Source organism: Octodon degus, unplaced genomic scaffold (assembly GCF_000260255.1).
Source record: "Octodon degus isolate 3935 unplaced genomic scaffold, OctDeg1.0 scaffold00212, whole genome shotgun sequence".
Lineage (NCBI taxonomy): Eukaryota > Metazoa > Chordata > Mammalia > Rodentia > Octodontidae > Octodon > Octodon degus.
In genome coordinates this window covers 3,776,098-3,794,658 of record NW_004524788.1, presented here as the reverse complement: position 1 = coordinate 3,794,658, position 18,561 = coordinate 3,776,098, and the positions used below count along the sequence as shown (strand labels likewise).

Genomic DNA, 18,561 nt, shown 5'->3' with positions numbered 1-18,561 from the left:
CCCACGTAATTTCTAAATTTCAGATAAAGGCAAAGTACAAACTAATTATATATAGATTGCATCAAAATAAAAAGTATCATTAAAAAAAGCAAACATTAAACAAGCTAAATAAATTACCAGTAATGACCAATAATTAACAATCATACAAATGGCCTGATTTCCTAGGTAAATGCTAAATTACAATTCCTCAAATGCTATACTGTACATTGAAAGTACAGTGTATGTCCCAAAGAAATACTGCTGCATACAGTACTAATTCATGCATTTCATAAAGATCCCATTCAGCCCCACCTAGATGCTTAGGTTGAGTACTTCTCCACTGCTCAGCTGTTTAAGACAAGAGCAGTTACCTGGTAACGCGGTGATAAAATCCCGCTGCAACATGGGCTTCAGGTAAGAGTTAATATGTCCATGCTGGTAATGACACATTCGTGAAATAAGATGCTCCACAAATTCCACTTGATCTGATTCAGACCACTGGTCAAAATACTTAATACACAAGTCCTTCTCTTTTTGATAGTTTCCTTCTGATGGTCTCTTTCTGGAGACAATCACAGATGACGTTCCATTACTTATCTATATTAGAAAAACAAAATGATATAATTAGTTTGACAGGAGAAAGAAATCTAATTCTTATTTCATCAGAAACGTTTTTCATCTTGAATAATTAATCTTAAAATGACAGTTTTACCCTAAAGCCAAACTCATTTCTTTATTAATTCATTTGTAAATAACTAAAACTACATTTACGACCTATCTCCTCAAATTAGTCACTACTGAAAATGCTGGAGCTATAACTATTTCTAAAGCTAAATGGTATTTTAAATAATCATTCTCCAATGCTTAATCAAAATCATATTGTTATTTGATTAATTTTAAAGACAACTGTCGTATTGGAAATGCTTAACTTGGTAAAATGACAATTAACAGTATGGCTTACTTCTTCAAAGTTAAAAGTTAATTCTATATATAGTAATCCCAGTAGGGATATATTCCAAGATCACTAACAGATGCATGAAACCATGAATAGCACCAAATTCTTCATAAATTATGCTTTTCCTACACAATCACAATAGTGATAAAGTTTAATTTACAAATTAGGCATGGCAACAGATTAATAACAACTAGTAATATTATAAGTCAATTAAAACAACATATTTTAATAAAAATTATGGTCTTTTCTCCTTTCTGAAATTTTCCAAGTAATGTTTTCTAACCCCAGGAAACTGAAACTGTGGCATCACTGTGTATCTACAGTAGAGGTTCTCACTTGTTTGCATCAGAATAACAAGGGCCAGAGAGATAGCTCAGCAATTAAGTGACTGCTTAGGCAAGTGCAGGGACTGGGGTTCGATCCCTGGCACTACATGCCCCATGCCACCACCACCCCCCCGGGTACACTGAGCTGGCCTGCAATCCCAGCGTTAGAGAACTGAAGACAGGAGGATCACTACGAGCCCGAGCTGTGTAGTGAAACCCTGTACCAAATATAACAGAGAGCTTGTTAACACACAGACCTCTACCCCAGAGGTTCTGGTTTTGAGTGTCTGCCTCAGAGCCTGAGAATCTACAACTCTAACAAGTTCCAGATGCTATGACAACACTGGTCAAGACTGCTGGCTCAAGGGCTGGTCAGATAGCTCAGCAGACTGAAGGTCCTGCTTAGGCAGAGGGCAGGGGCCAGGGATCGATCCCCAGCATGCCTTGCCAACACTGCCCCCAGGGTGCATTGAGACAGCAATTGAGACTGGGCATGGTGATGCACACCTGTAATCCCAGTGCTTGTGAGGCTAAAAACAAGAGGATCATTACAGGTTTGATCCACATAGTGAAACCCTGTACCACAAAAAAAAAATATATTTAAAAAAAAAAAAAAAAAGGACTGCCTGCACATTAGGGACTGCAATTTGAGAACTCTGTGTCTATCTAACAAGATAAGTAGTTCTATGTTTAAACCTAAAGTAATTTGATCTAAAAAAAAAAAAAACCTACATTTTTTAGCAGAATATCTTTATTGGGGAAAAGAAAGTTCCTGTCCAAGAAAGGGAAAGGAGGGGGGTCCGAGTGGGTTATCCCCCTAAAAAACTCCATTTTGCCTGACATTTTTGATACCCTATTTTTTTTCCTAGGGTTATTAAATAAACTGCTGGCAAAACAGTTTAGACTTTCTCTCCCTTCTTTCAATCACCTTTTCAGAAAGTAACCTAAGTCAACAAATGTATACCTAAAAATCTGTTGGATAACCCTAGGTTCCTATAAAACAGTACACTCCTCATCAAATCAACTTACATGCCCTTGCATAACAACAGTATTAAAAAAAAAAAAATTCTACAGGACTAAGGAGTAGCCTAGCCTAGCAGAAGAGAAGAGAGGGACGAGGGGAAGGAAGCAAACAAAGGAGAGAAAAGGGAGGAGAGGGGAGGGAAGGGGATGGAAAAGGGGGAGGAGAGAGAAGGGAAAGGGGAAAGGGAAGAGAAAACTACAAGCTGGCCATGGTGGCACATGCCTGTATTTCCAGTACTTAGGAGGCTGAGACAGAAGGATTGCTATACATTCAAGCCCAGCCTGGGCTATACATATATAGCAAGACCTTACCTTTAAAAAAAAAAAAAAAAAAGGGGGCTGGCCAGACTCCTCAGCTGATTAAAGAACCTGCTTAGGCAGACAAAGGGACCAGGATTTGATCCCCAGCCTGCTGCATGGGGGGCCCCACCTCCCAGGGTGTGCTGAGACTGGGCATAGTGGCATGCGCCTATAATCCCAGAGCTTGGAAGGCTGAAAAACAGGTAGGATCACTACAAGTCCAATCTGTGTAGTGAGACTCTTTTAATACATTAAAAAAAAAAAAAAAAAAAAGACCATATACACCGCGCCTGGACACTAGCATGGAAAAATAATATGACTCCTTACTCTCAAATCACAAGTACTGTTGATGTTATAAGCCTCAGTAACTTCCCTGCTTTAAAACAAAATAATACTGTTTTTTATATAATACTCAATACTGTATTTTTGCTGAATATTTGCCATCATTTCGCTGATAGCCTTGTGTATAATACCAGAAGAAATAACATACAGTATAAGAGAATTTTAAGAAGTGAAGAGCTGAATGACAAATGTCTAACACTTCCATTAGGAATTTAGCAGACATAGAATGAAGACTTTTTGTTACCAGTATGGTCCCTACCTAAATTAGAGTGAATCCATCCCAAAAAGATACCCTTTGTAAATATCAAGAGGAGTGTTTGCCTTTCCTTGATAAGATCTTAAAAAGTTTTTATCATAAGTATTAAAGATCACATTTAGAGGTAAGGTCAGAAGGCATTTGTTTTCTAACCAATTGTTCAATGTTTTCCTGTTACCTTGGGTAATGCAGAACTCCTTACATAGGGTACCACCAGAGGGCAGTGTTAAACGGCTTTTTTTTTAAACTTCGCTAACAGACCCAAAAACTAATGTTCAAAACAGTTGAAGTAAATTTTTGCTATGATGAGTATCAGAGGTATAAAAAGGGGCTGCTGCACTGCTTTTAAATGTAATTATACCTATCACAATGATATAACTAAGAAAAATGAGAATTACAAACCATTGAAGCAAATTATAACATATCTACATAGAAAAGCTACAATGTAACTATTAAAATTTGGTTTACAAAGAAAAACTATAAGAGAACACCCTTAAGAAATATTAAGGGGGCCAAGGAGATAGCTCAGTAGAATAAATGTTTGCCTGGCAAGCGCAAGGGCCTGAGTTCAATCCCTGGTTCCGCAAAATAATAATAATAATAATAATGAACAAAAGGCAAGAGTCAGAATTTTATACAACACTATGATCATCATAATTGTGAAGAGAGCAAATCAAGACAAAGTAAAGGATAAACCCCATATGGTGGCACACACCTATCATAACATAACTTGGAAGGCAGACGAAGGAGGATCATGAGTTCAAAACCAGCCTGGGCTACACTGTGTTTTTAAAAAAAGAAAAGGATAGAAATAAAAAACACCAGACGTGCCTAATCTTGAGAAAGAAAATGTTTATGTTCTCTTCTCCATTTTTTTTTTGATGGTTTGTTAAAAATAACTTTTCATAATAGGTTAAATATAATGAGGGACCGGGGATATAGCTCAGCTGCACAGTGCCAGTGCCTGCGTGGCAAGCATGAAGTCCTGAGTTCGATTCTTGGTGCCTAAATAAAATAAATAAGCTAGTAATAGCTATGGTACCATTTATTTATTGCTTTATAATTTACAAAGTAATTTCAAACCATTATCTCATTCAATTGGTGAAAGGGCTATTTCATTTGCAAAAGGGTTCCTAACTATCTAGCCTCCCTAGGGAATTCTGTACCATTAACTAGCTGACTGGAAGGCAGAAGAAAAAAACTAAAAGCTAAAGTGTTAAGAATCACTGTGAACTGAAAAATCAATACTAAATAAAGAGAATTCTATTGCAAAATAATAAACATAAAGGAGAGTAAAGAATTCAGTTTGCATATGATGCTCAATAAAAAAACACTATTTCCAACCACCAATAATACTCTATTTCTGCCAAGTAAAATCCTCCTAGATTGTTTCATTTTATCTTAAATTTGTTGGCTGCATGATATTCTTGCTAAGTAATCTTCCTTTTTAATTTGAAATCAAATGAAATTTGTAACTTTTCATATTTTTGTATCATTTTTTAGACATTAAGTATGTTTTATTTACCTTTAACCATGTCCTCACAAAGGGGGAAATGATGTACACGATAATGGTTGTGAAAACAATAAACCATGGAACATCATATACTTCTCCCACCCTACCCCCCCACCCCCAAAACAACCAGGAGATTGGGAGGGAAATTGGTATGTTACAACAGAGCCAAGAGAGGAGACTGAGATTAACAGTAAAAGGCAAAGCAATAGAGAATGGGAGAAAATGGTGAGTATAGGGAACAAATGGAGGAAAATATCAGTGCATACATACATCAGTGTGTGGCATGGTGCCATTTTGTTGATCAAAGATGAGCCCACTCTCCATCTTTGACCACTAACAGAACCTTTTAGGCTACAGCCAACTCAGAATCTTTGTGAAAACTCCAAAATTATTTATTTGTTATACCAATTCCCTAAGGAAAAGATAACAAACTAGGGCAGTTTCCAAAACTAGCAAAACTGAACAAAAGAAAACTTTTAAAAGCTTGGCTCTTGGTTTCATCAAGGGCATTAAGTGAGGGAGAATCTTATCTACAGTAAGTTAATTGCTATCTTATTATTCCTACCTGCCAAAGAGTATTTTTCTTTGGGGACTCATCTTCATTTTGATCTTCCATAACTGAAGTGTTCTAAGGGGGGAAAAACAGGTTATTTAAATTATGTCGACTTTTGCAAATCCTAAATTACTACAAGAGTTAATTTTGAAAACCCAAACTAGAGTGTATCCACACAACCCCAAGAGCTCTTTGGCTTGTGACTAACATGCCATTTGAGTCAAGAGAACTATGCTCATCTTTCACATATCAATAGTTTGTGGCGGGACAAAAGTAAGTATAGTCTTCATTTATAAAGGGTGGCCAGGCTTAGAAAACAGTCTAAGTTATGGGAGTAGGGCTGCAGCTAGACCTCAGTCATCACTATTATTTACTTGTGGTAAGAAACCCCAGACATCCACCAAGTTCCAAATGATTGCATGAAACATTTTCTAGAATGTCTGCTATTCTGTAATTCAACCCAATAATCAGTAATTATAAGTGAGAAAGTCTCGGAAATGTCCTGGCCTTTCTCCTCCCGCCTTGACAGCCTTGTTTTTTGAGAGGTTTTGCAATCTCTCCTCTCAAGCGTGGTGGGTGTCCCAGTCTTTTCCCTGGAGTCAAGGATGCTGTTAGCCACTAACAATCAAGCTTGCTTTGGGAATGCATTATCTTTTGATTTTTGTGTTTAGTTCACAAAGAGGCACTGTAATTATTCTTTATGGTGACCTAGTCGCTCAATAGATGCCCATTAGCTGGAGATTATACATGATTGGATTTTCCCTTTTGAAGTTCCTACCTAATGGCTAAATGGAAACTTAATGAGAAGGGGAAGTGGGAGAGTTGTGCTTCAGAAGGACTAAAAGCTCATTTATGGATAAGTCTCTCTAAAATCCCCAGATCTAAAATTTGAAGACTGGGGTGCAAATTTAAACTACACTGGTTCCATAGCATTATTCAAAAAGGATTCTGAGGATCTAGTGAAGTTATCAAAGCTTTTAAGATCCTGTTTATTGCTGCCAAAGAAGCCTATCTTCCAAATTTTCCCTTTTATGTTCTTCAAGTCCTATAGTGTTTGGCCCCATACAGTAATTCTGGACAATCCATTTGAATATACTGAATGTGAGGAGTCATCACTGAGTATTAGTCACTCCAAGAGCACAAGGTCAGCTCTGATCAGGTATGAAATGTGATGTGGTAGGAAAGCCAAAAGTTTTAAAACCAAAGAGCAAAGCTAAGAATCCTGATTTAGTCACTCACTCAACACGTGCGTAGGAGCTTGAACAAGTTAATTTACTGATGGAACAAACATAAACCATGCAGAGTTGTGGGGACTGAGACTAGCCAGTCCAGTGCTTAGCACCTCATGAATATTCAAAAAGTACTATTTACTCTACGTTTTGAAGTTTCTACTTCCCCCCCATGTGTTACCTTCCATAGTTCTCTGACTTCAGAAACTTTCACAGAATGGCTCCACATGGCTGCCCTTGGGAAAACTCATTGGATTTCTCAATAAAATTCTGTTATCCCTGGAGTGCCTTTGTGATGAGAAGTGGGCATGGGGGGAGGGCTCTGGATGCAGAACCAACCATGATCTAGAGAAAAAGCCAGTGTGCCTGAAAGAGCAGGAGTGGTGGCAGCAATGAATAATTCTGAGTGGGAAGGTGGGGCAGAGAAGGAAACAAGGTTTTTATGTAACTTTCCTTCTATTGTTATTTTGAAGGAACATAAGGGGAAGCATAAAGCTAGCTGCATTCTTCAGCAGAACAAAGAAGGGGCAAGCAGAAACTCCATAGCCCATCCCCTGAGCTTGGTAATTTCAAGGTCACCTTGGATATACAGTATCTGTGAGTGGCAGGGAGAAAGAAAAATGCCTGGAAATATGAAAGGACAAACATGTAAAGGGATGGGGAAGGAATTAAATTAAAGAAAGATTAGCAGTAGGTCCCACCCCTCTACTCTCAGGTATGTAGCAAAAATGTGTAAACCTAAAAACATACATTTATACATATAAAAGCAAAAGGTAAACAGATATAGATATAGATATATAAGATATATATCTATCTTGTACTTTTATTCTTTTTTTTACTTTTATTCTTCATAAGCAAAAACCAAAATGACACAAAGGGTGAAGTAGGAACCACCAATGAGGCTCACAAGAGACAAGAAGATAGTCTCCCACATTCAAATTTCCAGTTGAAACTATGAGGTTTTAGCCAATCTGAAAGGTGAATCCTCTTTTAAGACTGCAACACTTCTGGAAAGGAAAGTCCTTTGAAATACCCACCTACTCATATCCTGCCCTGCTCAGGCATCATTTCTTGCCTGCTACCTCCACCAAGGAGAATTATATTTAAATAGATAAAAATGCAAATACCCCCATTTTGATCCTATTAGCAATGAAAGATTCCATCCATCCAGTACTAACTAGACTCTAGAGTAGGTCAGCCTCGGTAGTACTCACATTTTTGGACAAATAATGCTCTGCAGTGGGCATTGTCATGTGCATTACAGGATGCTGGCAGCATTCCTGCCCTCTAACTGCCAACAGCATCCACAATGTGACAATGAAAATTATCTCCATATTACCAATTTCCCCAGGGGGCAAAAGCATCCCATCTACTTGAAACTGGTGGTTTTTAGTTGTTTTTTTATGTTATCCATCTACCTACCTATCAATTTATTTACTTGTAGTGTCAAGGAATTGAACCTAGGACTTTGTACATGTTAGGCAAGTTCTCCACCACTGAGCAAAATCCCAGCCCCAGTCCATCCACTTGAAAACCAGTGCTTAAAATGTGTGGACTATGTTTGTTTGAACTTCAAATTGATGGGAAAGTGGTAACTCAATAAAGTAGCTATTAAAAGTAAAAGGTAGGGCTGGTGAGATGGCTCAGTGTTCTAAAGCACCTACTTAGAATAAGCTTAGCAAAGCACAGGGACCGCGGTTCAATCCCCCAGCACCACACGCCAGCCAGCCCCGCCCCCTGGTGGGCTGAGCTGGCCACACACACATACACAAATAAATAAATAAAATTAAAAAAAAAAAAGTAAAAGGTAAATGCTATTTTATATTACATACCAAAATATACTACAGATAAAAAGTATGAAAAAATAAAACTACTAAAAATAAAACACAAAATTCATCAAAGATAAAGCAAGACAGCAAATGTAGAAACAGATTAGATAAAAAAAAATTAAACTTCAGAATATTCAAATTAAGTTTTAAGGACAAATACAAGAGCAATAAATAATTTACTTATATAGATATCCTGTAATCACTTAGAAAATTAAAATTAACACCCCCCATAGGCAAATAAGCAAAAAGTGCAGCTATTTCAAAGAAAAAAATCTAGGTCACCCCCAAAAATGAGTACCTAAAACAGTGATAAAAGATGTAATTTTTCACCTATCCAAGTAGCACTTTTTGAAATTTATTGGATAGAAATTGGACTATACATTTTTGGAGAATATTTACTAACACATAACAGCAAAGAGTAGTATATAATGGTGGACATCATGTAAATTATAACAACTTATCTTTAAAAAAAGTATAGGCCTATACAAAATGGTAGCCACAACAATTTAGACAAAAAGAAACAACATAAAAGTCCAATAACAGTTTCCTGGGGGCCTGCCCACTAGCTCAGTTGTCTAAAGTGCCTGCGTAAGCAAAGCACTCAGGCTCAGAATTCTGTGGTTCGATCCCCAGATCCTCATGACTTACCAGACATGCACTTAAAGCATCCTGAGTGGGACCAAAAAAAAAAAAGTTTCCTATAAAAATATGTGGGCCGGGGGGATGGCTCAGTGGAATAAGCGCTTCTCTGGCAAGCGCAAGGGCCTGAGTTCAATCCCAGGTTCCGCAAAAAAAAAATAATAATAATAATAATAATAATAGTCCACAAAACATAGAGGATTTTTAAGGCTATAAAACTATAAACATGTATAAGAACATTGATTACGAGATACTGAATATGAGATTATGAGATCTCTTCATTATCATTCTCTTTATTCTGCTGTGAAATAAACTGCTCTTAAAAATAATAGTCTTATTATAAAAATAAGTAAGTAGGGCCGGGGAGATGGCTCAGTAGAATAAGCGCTTCCCTGGCAAGCGCAAGGGCCTGAGTTCAATCCCTGGTTCCGGGGGAAAAAAAAAAAATAAGTAAGTAAAAATATGGTAGGTATACATAGGAGAAAACTTTTGTTTGGTGCTGGGATTGAATCCCAGGCCTTCAATGACTTTTGGCCCTAGTCCCAGCTTTAGTTCTTTTTTCAAAAATACCTTAATTTTGAAGTATAATGAAGAGCAATACTCTAAAGTGTTAAAGAAGTAGTACTAAGTACTAAGTACTAGATTAACTAGTAAACTACTAAGATTAACACAAATAATATTACCAGGGTCCCAAATGCCTCTCTCCTCTTATCCCCATAATTAACCCCTCAAAAATAATCAGTATTAAGATTCACCAGATTTACTTTATATACTTAATTGTGGTAGTAAAATTCACATGAAATCTATCCCCTTTAACTGATTTCTTACTGTATGATACATTAGTGTTCTCTACACACGGTGGTAGGCACAATGTTGTACAGCAAACCTCGATAACTTACTCATCTTATATAAATGAAATGTGATACCTGATGATCAGATTGGCCCCTCTCAGCCCCTGTAGCCACCATCTATTCTTTGTTTCTATGAGCCTAACTCCTTTAAACACCTGTTGATAAAAGTGAAATCATGTAGGACTTTTTGTTCAGTGACTGGTTTATTTCACTCAGCATAATATCCTCAAGGGTTATCATACTATTGCATACTACAGTTACATCCCAAGCTCTTTTTAATCTTTTATTTTCAAACGAAGTCTGATTAAGTTGCCCATGCTGGGCTCAAACCTGTGATACCGCTGCCTCAGCCTCATCCCAGAGTGCTGGGATTACAATGTGCACCACCACAATCATGCTTCAGGATTTCCTTCTTTTTAAAGGTCAAATGATATTTCACTACATGTATATACTTTACTAGTTTTCTTTGCCTCATCTCTGTTACTGTACACTCAGGTTGTTCCTACATCTTGGCTATCATCAATAATGCTGCAATAAGGCCGGCCACACAGTTCAGCAGACTAAAGTGCCTGCTTAGGCAAAGCACAGGAGCAAGGTTCGATCCCTAGCACCACAAACCATGCTGGCCCCAGCCCCGCCACCAGGGCATGATGAGGCAGCAATTGAGACTGGGTGTGGCGGCACGCGCCTATAACCCCCGAGTTTGGGAGGTTAAAAACAGGAGGATCACTATGAGTCCAATCAAGGTAGTGAGAACCTGTAGATTCTGTATTAAATACATAAAAAATAAATAAAATAAATAATGCTGTAATAAACATGGAGTGCTAATATCCTTTCAAAATCCTAATTTCAATTTTTTGATACATATTCAAAGTACTAGATCTAGTTCTTGCTCTAATTCTATGTTTAATTTTTTAGACCTTCCATATGACATCACACGTGTGTACTGTGCCCTTTTTATTTTGAGACAGGGTCTTGCTGAATTGCTAAATTTCCCAGACTGATCTCAAAAGTCAAGTTACAAACCTGCCCACGCTAGGCAGGAACTTGTGACCCTCCTGCCTTAGCTTTTCAGAGTACTGGGATTATCAGCATGTGCCACCACACTCAGGGTCCATAAGGTTTTTCATAGTTGCTGCACCCCATCCATAGTTACATTCTCACCACCAACTTCCAACGGTTCCAATCTCTCTATAACCTGGCCAAGATAAACCTTCATCTTATTTTAAGATACAAGTTACCATTACAGGTGTGGGGTGCTATCTGTCTTGGTTTGCTTTCCCTGCTAGTGATGTCATTCTGCTGCCCTTAAATATTGTATAATGCAGTCATATTGTACAATCTATTGAGTCTGACTTTGTTTAACATATCTTTGAAGTTCTTGAGTAGTTCACTATCTTCTATTTCTGTGTATTAGTCCAAAACATATTTCTAGCTGGGGATACAGCCCAGCAGCAGAATACCTATCTAGCAGACCTGAGGCCCTGGGTTCCATCCCAGCCCCATCTCTCCCACATACATTCTACTGCTTCTTTTTTTTTTTTTTTACTGCTTCTTTTTATATGCATGTTTTGATTTGTTTTCCATGGTGTGGGGGACTGAATCTAGAATCTTCACAAGAAGCTGTACTACATCCTTTGTTTTCTGAGGCAGGGTCTCACTAAGTTACCCAGGGTAGGCTCACATGTACATTTTTCCATTTCAGCCTCCCACAGTGCTAGGATAATAGGCACTGATGATGAACATGTAAGTCAAATCCACAATGAACATGTAAAAATAATCCTGCCGTGTCTTTCACTATATATGTGTACATGTAATTCTGTCATCTATAAGTAGAATTGCTAAATCAACAGCGTATCTACTGATCCTTTGCCAAAGAAACTCTACTCTCTAATCACTCCCACCAGGAATGTCCATGAATTTCAGGTGCAATTTACAGGCTACGCATTTTAATATGTTTTGTTATTAATTCTGTAGTTTGTTTTACTGGGTTTTTTAAAATTCTATATGAGTTTTTGTTTTATTGTTCTTTAATTCTAACATTCTGCTTGGTATTACAGGCACACACCACCACACCAGTCTCACTCACTGTCTCAGAGCACTCCAGGGGCGGGGGCCAGCAAAACACGATCGAACCCTGGTCCCTGTGCCTGCCTAAGCAGGCTCTTCAGTCCGCTGAGCTATCTGGCCAGCCCTATTAACCAATTCTTAATTAATATTTTAAAACTGACTGAGGGGCTGGTGAGATGGCTCAGTGGTCTAAAGCACCTACTTAGAACAATCTTAGCAAAGCACAGGGACCGCGGTTCAATCCCCCAGCACCACATGCCAGCCAGCCCCGCCCCCTGGTGGGCTGAGCTGGCCACACACACACACACACACACACACACAAATTTAAAAAAAAAATTAAAAAAAAAAACTGACTGAGAAATGGTGCAAGAGAACAAGAGCAAGGAAGTAGTGGGGAAGGAGAAGTAAAATAAAGATATGTATATACAGAAACCTAATAATCTCCATTAATGTAAACATTACATGCTGTAACATGAGCTATGATTAATAATTATCAACAAGAATGAAACATGGGATAGGGGAATTAGAGGAGGGAGGGAGGGAAGGAGATGGGTGAAACAAATCAAAAAGAAAAAAAAAAAAAGAAGAAGAAGAAGAAATAAGGTGCACCATGTACATGTAACCACTACCTGAGATGATTTAAAAACTGAATGAACTGTTAATACATACTAGTAGACTTAAAAATATTTTTAAAGGGCCAAGAGAGATGGCTCAGTGGAATAAGTGCTTCCCTGGCAAGCACAAGGGCCTGAGTTCAATCCCCGGTTCAAAAAAAATAAAATAAAAAATATATATATATAATTTAAAAATTAAGAAATTCTTTTATATTCTAGAGTAGAGTTCTTTTTGAAATATATTTATTGCAAAGGTCTTCTTGCAACTTGCAGCTTCCCTTTTCATTCCCTTAATGGCAACTTTGGATAAACAGAAGTGAATGTATTTTGTTTTTTGTGTGTTATTGGCAACTGAACCGGGGCCTCCACATGCTTTTCAAGCACTTCTTTTTTAATTTTTAAAAATCTATTTATTTATTTATTTGGTACAGGGTTTCACTACACAGCTTAGACTCGTAGTGATCCTCCTGTCTCAGCCTCCCCAGCACTGAGATTACAGGTATGAGCCTCCACGGCCAGTTTCAAGGCCAGCACAGTGCTCCTGGGGTTCTGGGACCAGCACAGCAAGTGGTACTGGGAATCAAGCCTGGGTCCTTGAGCTTGCCAGGCAGGCACTTAAACCACAGTGCTATCTCCCCAGCACTCAAACACTCTTAACATTGAGATATATCTTCTCCCTCATTTATTTTGAGGCAGAATCTCATTAAATTACACAGGTTGACCTTGAGTTGTGATTCTCCTACCTCAATATCCACAGTAGCTGGGATTATGGGCATGTGCTATCACACCAGGTCAGAAGTAGTTTTAATTAAGTTTATCATACGATTCATTTCTTACGATCAATCTTAATGATTAAAAATTGCAGTGCCAGCCAGATAGCTCAGCAGACTAAAGTGCCTGCTTTGGCAGAGCGCAGCAGCTGAGGTTCAATCCGCAGAGTGCCATGCAGGCTCACCCCTGGGGCACACTGAGATAGTGAATGAGAATGGGTGTGGTGGCACATACCTGTAATCCCAGAGCTTGGGAGGCTGAAAACAGAAGGATCACTAAGAGTTTGATCTACATAGTAAGACCCTGTAGGCCCTGTAGACCCTGTGCTAAATATAGGAAAAAAAAATTTGCAATTTTCTTCAGAATCAATACATATGTGTAACCTTTATGCATAAAAGTAAACTATAAACAAATACACATGCTTGTCTAGATGCAAATTTTATTTCCTACTTTGGAAACACCTGCAAAGCCCTGGTTAATGTATCAGAATACAATGAATCTCAGTGCAAAGTTATTCCCTCTTCAGTTTTCTTTCAGTTCTTCCATCAAAAGATACTTTCATATCTCTACAATATTTGCAAATGTCTGTTTTCATCAAAATGGTACCCCTTCCTGTTCAGTTTTCCGGGCAAAATAAATATCTGAGAATTTGACATGGGTTTTGTTTCCATGGTATCTATTTTTACAATAAACTACACCAGCCAGCAACACTGATTTTCTACTCATGGACCAATACAGTCCCCCCCACTTATATATTTAAAAAGCATATTTGTAAAACATGTGAGATAAGTAAAAGAAAACAAGGTATGCAGATCACCTTCCCTCAGTACGCTTGAGAGAATGGTACCCTGCCTTAGATACCAAAATCCTAGGATGCTCAAGTCCCTTACTATACAAAATGGCATAGAATTTGCATATAACCTACCCTACCCTCCTTTTTATTTTATTTTATTTATGGATGGATCTTTTTGAGACAGGGTCTCACTATGCAGTTTAGGCTGGCCTTGAGCTCACTTTGTAACCCAAAGTGGCCTCCTGCTTCTGCTTCCCAACTGCTGGGATGATAGGCATGAGCCACCATACCCAGCTCCTACCCTCCATTTTATTTATAGCATTCCCTGAAGAGGGAATAACTTTTGCACTGTGATTCATTGTATTCTGATACATTAACCAGGGCTTTGCAGGTGTTTCCAAAGTAAGAAATAAAATTTACATCTAGACAAGCATGTAAATTTATATTTATTTATAGAAGACTTCATAGTCTTCTGAAACTTATTACAATGTAAATTCTATGTAAATAGCTATTATACTACCCTGTTTAGGGAAAATGACAAAGTCCATCTGTGTTCTCATTACAGATATACTTTCAATCTGAGGTTGAGTAAATCTGTGGGTGCTGGGGGGAAACTGCCTATATGTAAAATAGTATGAAGGCTGTACTCAACAGTTTTAAAGTCAGAGAAGCACTGGAAATGAGCAAAACTATAAAGGGAAAAAAGCAGGTCTGTATGCCTCTCACATTTAAGCGGGGATTTGGTTTGGTTTTTAGAGACAGGGTCTTGCTCTATAGTCCAAATTGGCCATGAACTCACTATGTAGCCCAGACTGCCCTCTAACTCATAGTAATCCTCTTGCCTCTGCCTCCAGAGTGCTGGAATGACAGGGATACACCATCACATCTGGCTTGAGTGTTAAAATACAACACTATTTTCATTTCCTTTCCGTTGAGGAATTTGATCTAAATTTTCCTTAAAGTAGACATATCTCTGTCCATTTTCTGTGGATTGAACCCAGGGTCTCACACGTGCTAGACGAGCACATGCCCAGCCCCTGACATATCTCTAACAGTGAAGGAAAATGACTTTTCAACTTAAACTCCAAAAAGTGAGATTTACCCCAGACCCTAGATATACATGGTCTAGTCTAGATAAACAGAAGCTAGTTACTCAAAGTTCCAGCAATGGTCCCATGTCATTTGACATTCTGTTCTTATATCCTCACAACCATAAAACTAAGGTTATTGGCGAGGGTACCTCAATGATGGAGGGTGAAGACTTCAAATGATGATACTGGCATTCAACGCTGGCTCCTTTAGTCAATTTAGTCTCCACAATATAGAGATGTTCAGTTGGTTTACTCATCTACAGCCTTAGCAATCAGGATAATTCTGGGTACATTATCAACACCAAGAAGTAAAATACTTGTCGATAATGTCAACTGTAGTTATAATCTTCCTGTTAATTAGAGAGATAAAATGGTAAATTTGTTTCTCCTAACTCCTTTGTCTTATTTTTCCAGACTGCTTAAAATGAGTAAGGATTAAAAATATAGGGAAAGGGGCCTGGGAGATGGCTCAGTAGAATAAGCACTTGCCTGGCAAGCGCAAAGGCCTGAGTCCAATTGCCAGTTCCGCAAAACAACAACAACAACCAAAATTATATATATGAAGAAAAATATCCAATACCATTTCCACTCCTCACAAAACATGGTACAAAAAAGGTCTACTTTCAGATAGCTAGACACCCTTTTCTCCTTCCAGTATTGGATTACCTAACTAAAAGAAAAGCTCATTAATTATTTGAATGTGTCAAAAGTTCCAAAAGGAGGACAGAGATAAGAATCAGCTAAAGTCAAAGGACTTCTCTTCCACTTGATGAGTCATGATTCCACCTGAGTCTACAGGGTGGATTTCAAAGAAATAGCTGTAGCTCAGTTCCACAAGTGACGCCTAGCCACCAGTAACTGTCACAGTCATTATGCATGTCCACAACACACTAGAACTTTGTGCGATATCCTATCCTCAAACTGTTAGAAGTGCTGGTCATTTACTTGCCATTCCAGTATTTATCTTATGTTTTATTCTTAGTACTTCTTTACTATCATGGAAACTTTTTCTTAGTTCAATTGTTTTGAAACATTTAATTTTCTGAATATTGCTTAACCTTAATTTCTGTTCTAAGATTTATACTGTATCTTTGACTTACAATTTATTTAAAAGACATTGTATGATATCTTCTCCTAGTATTAGAAACTTTAAAAAGTATATTTCCATTTTCTGTTGACTTAAAAAAAAAACAGAGGTCTGTACCTATGTTGTTTATTATTTCTTGCCTAGATCTTGTAATATGAGAAACTACTTTGGCAGTAACAATACACAATGTACTAACCACTGTTACTCTCCTAAAATCTTGTTTTGAGATTTCGTACCATTGTTTTTATTTTTTTTCTTTAAAATAACTAATGTAAAAAATAAAAAGAAAAAAAAAAGAATCAGCTAAAGTCTCAAATGAGAAGGCAGAAAAGGGGCAGAACGTATATATAACATGCCTCCTAGGGCTTTACACTTTGATGATAGCATTAAAAACAAAACTTACAGAACTCTTTTCTTTCTTTCTTTTTTTTTTTTTTTTTTAATGTCTGTATTTGGTACAGGGTCTCACTACCCAGTTCGGATTCATAATGATCCATTTTCAGCCTTTCCAGTACTGGGATGGGGGGGGGGGGGATGCGCTGCGTGTGGGTCCTGGGATTGAGCCCTGGTCTCTTCGCTTGCCAAAGCAGGCACTTTCTCTGTTGAGCTATCTTGCTGGTCCACTTTTATTTTGTTAAAATAAGCCAGGAGAAGTGCCTTAAAAGCAGCTAATAGAAAAATGGCCAAAAGACACTTAGTCATTAAGAAAGGTATTACAGAAGGAGTCTGCTTGAAAGATGTTCAGGTTGGGCATCCCCACTACAAATCTTGAGCTCTGCCAACTAAAAACTCTTTAACTAAGTAATTTGCTGGACGGCTCTCTTGGGTTGTTTTCTTTTTGTACAACAGGAATGATTCCACTGTGTTGCTGGAGCAGAAACAGCATATGCAAAGCATCTGTCATATAACATTGTTTAGGGGGAAAATAATTTTATCAACACAAAAAACATTTTCAAACTGGGCACAGTGGCAAAAACCTATAATATCCACATTCAGGAGGCTGAGACAAGGGGACTGCTGTGAATTCAGGCCAACCTGAACTACAGAGTGGGACCCTGTCTCAAAACAAGAGAAAAAAATTATATTTCTGCTTCTACTATAAATCATCTTAAAAGGAATATTAAAGTATCTATCACTAAGGTCAGCCAAACCTAGGAAATACCATATCACCTCATAATCATTTCTTTATTTCTGTGCTTGAATATATCTTGGCAGATTCACCTAAAATTCAAAGATAAAACCTACTCCGAGAAATTAATTACAATGGATTATAATGAACTATATGGATAATAACAGCAGCTACTACTTATCAAGTACCTGTTAGTTTGTATCTTTTTTTAAATTTTATTTTAGAGAAGGGTCTACAGGGTGTTCAGGGTCTCACTACTAGATCGGACTCACAGTGATCTGCCTGTTTACAGTCTCCCAAGAGCTGGGATTACAGGCCTGCACCACCACGCCCAGTCTCAATTGCCATCTCAGTTTACCCAGGGGGCAGGGCCGTAAGGCAGGCCTGGGGATTGAACCACTGGCCCCTGCGCCTGCTTGCAGGTGCTTTTAATCTGCTGAACTATTTGGCCAGCCCTGTATCATTTAATAAACACTGAGAGCCAGACATGGTAATACACATCTGAAGTCCCAGCAATCTGGAAGTTGAGGCACGAAAATTGCCACAAGCTCAGTATCAGCCAAGGCTAAACAGTGAATTCAAAGCCAGCCTGAACTACAAAGTAAGTCTGTGTTTAAAAAGCAAAACTGAGAAAATTCTACCAAAAGCTTAAACAGTATGCGATTATAAATTCAACTGTACCAATAAAATGCCAACAGTCCCCCAAAGAAAAAACTAAGCTCATTCTAAAATTCATATGGAAACAAAAGGCTAAGAAGACATAAGGCAATGTTAAAAAACTAACCCAGAGATCCACAGTATAAGATAAAAAGGACTATTACATAATCATATAGTCACTATGCCATTATACAGACATAAATGTAGACAAACTGCTCAACAGAACAGTGTCCAAATACAAACATACATAATTTCACCTGATTAAACAAAATGGTAACACTTTAGTGCAGTGGGAAAAGCCAAATATTTAGTCTTCCCCCACATCTATTCCACCTAGATTAGAAATCTAAGTGGAGGCCGCCCCCGCCACCGCCGAGCAACATGGCGTCTAGAGTCGCAGCCTTCCTCAAGAACGCCTGGGCCCAGGAGCCGGTGCTGGTCGTGTCCTTCGCCATCGGGGGCCTCGCTATAATAATGCCCCCTATCAGTCCCTACACCAAATACTCCAGCATGATCAACCAGGCCACGCCCTACAACTACCCAGTGCCCGTCCG

At 38.2% G+C, this 18,561-nt stretch overlaps 1 protein-coding gene across 1 annotated transcript in view; it reads right to left on the bottom strand.

The window, feature by feature from the left end:
• Nucleotides 1–18,561, bottom strand: part of Fbxw11 (F-box and WD repeat domain containing 11) — a 165,103-nt gene that overhangs the window by 57,672 nt on the left and 88,870 nt on the right. The window contains exons 3-4 of the mRNA XM_023705048.1: nucleotides 5,260–5,322; nucleotides 300–576 (exon numbers count right to left, since the gene is read on the bottom strand). Coding sequence (XP_023560816.1) covers nucleotides 300–576; nucleotides 5,260–5,322 — 340 coding nt within the window. The remainder of the gene's footprint in view (nucleotides 1–299; nucleotides 577–5,259; nucleotides 5,323–18,561) is intronic.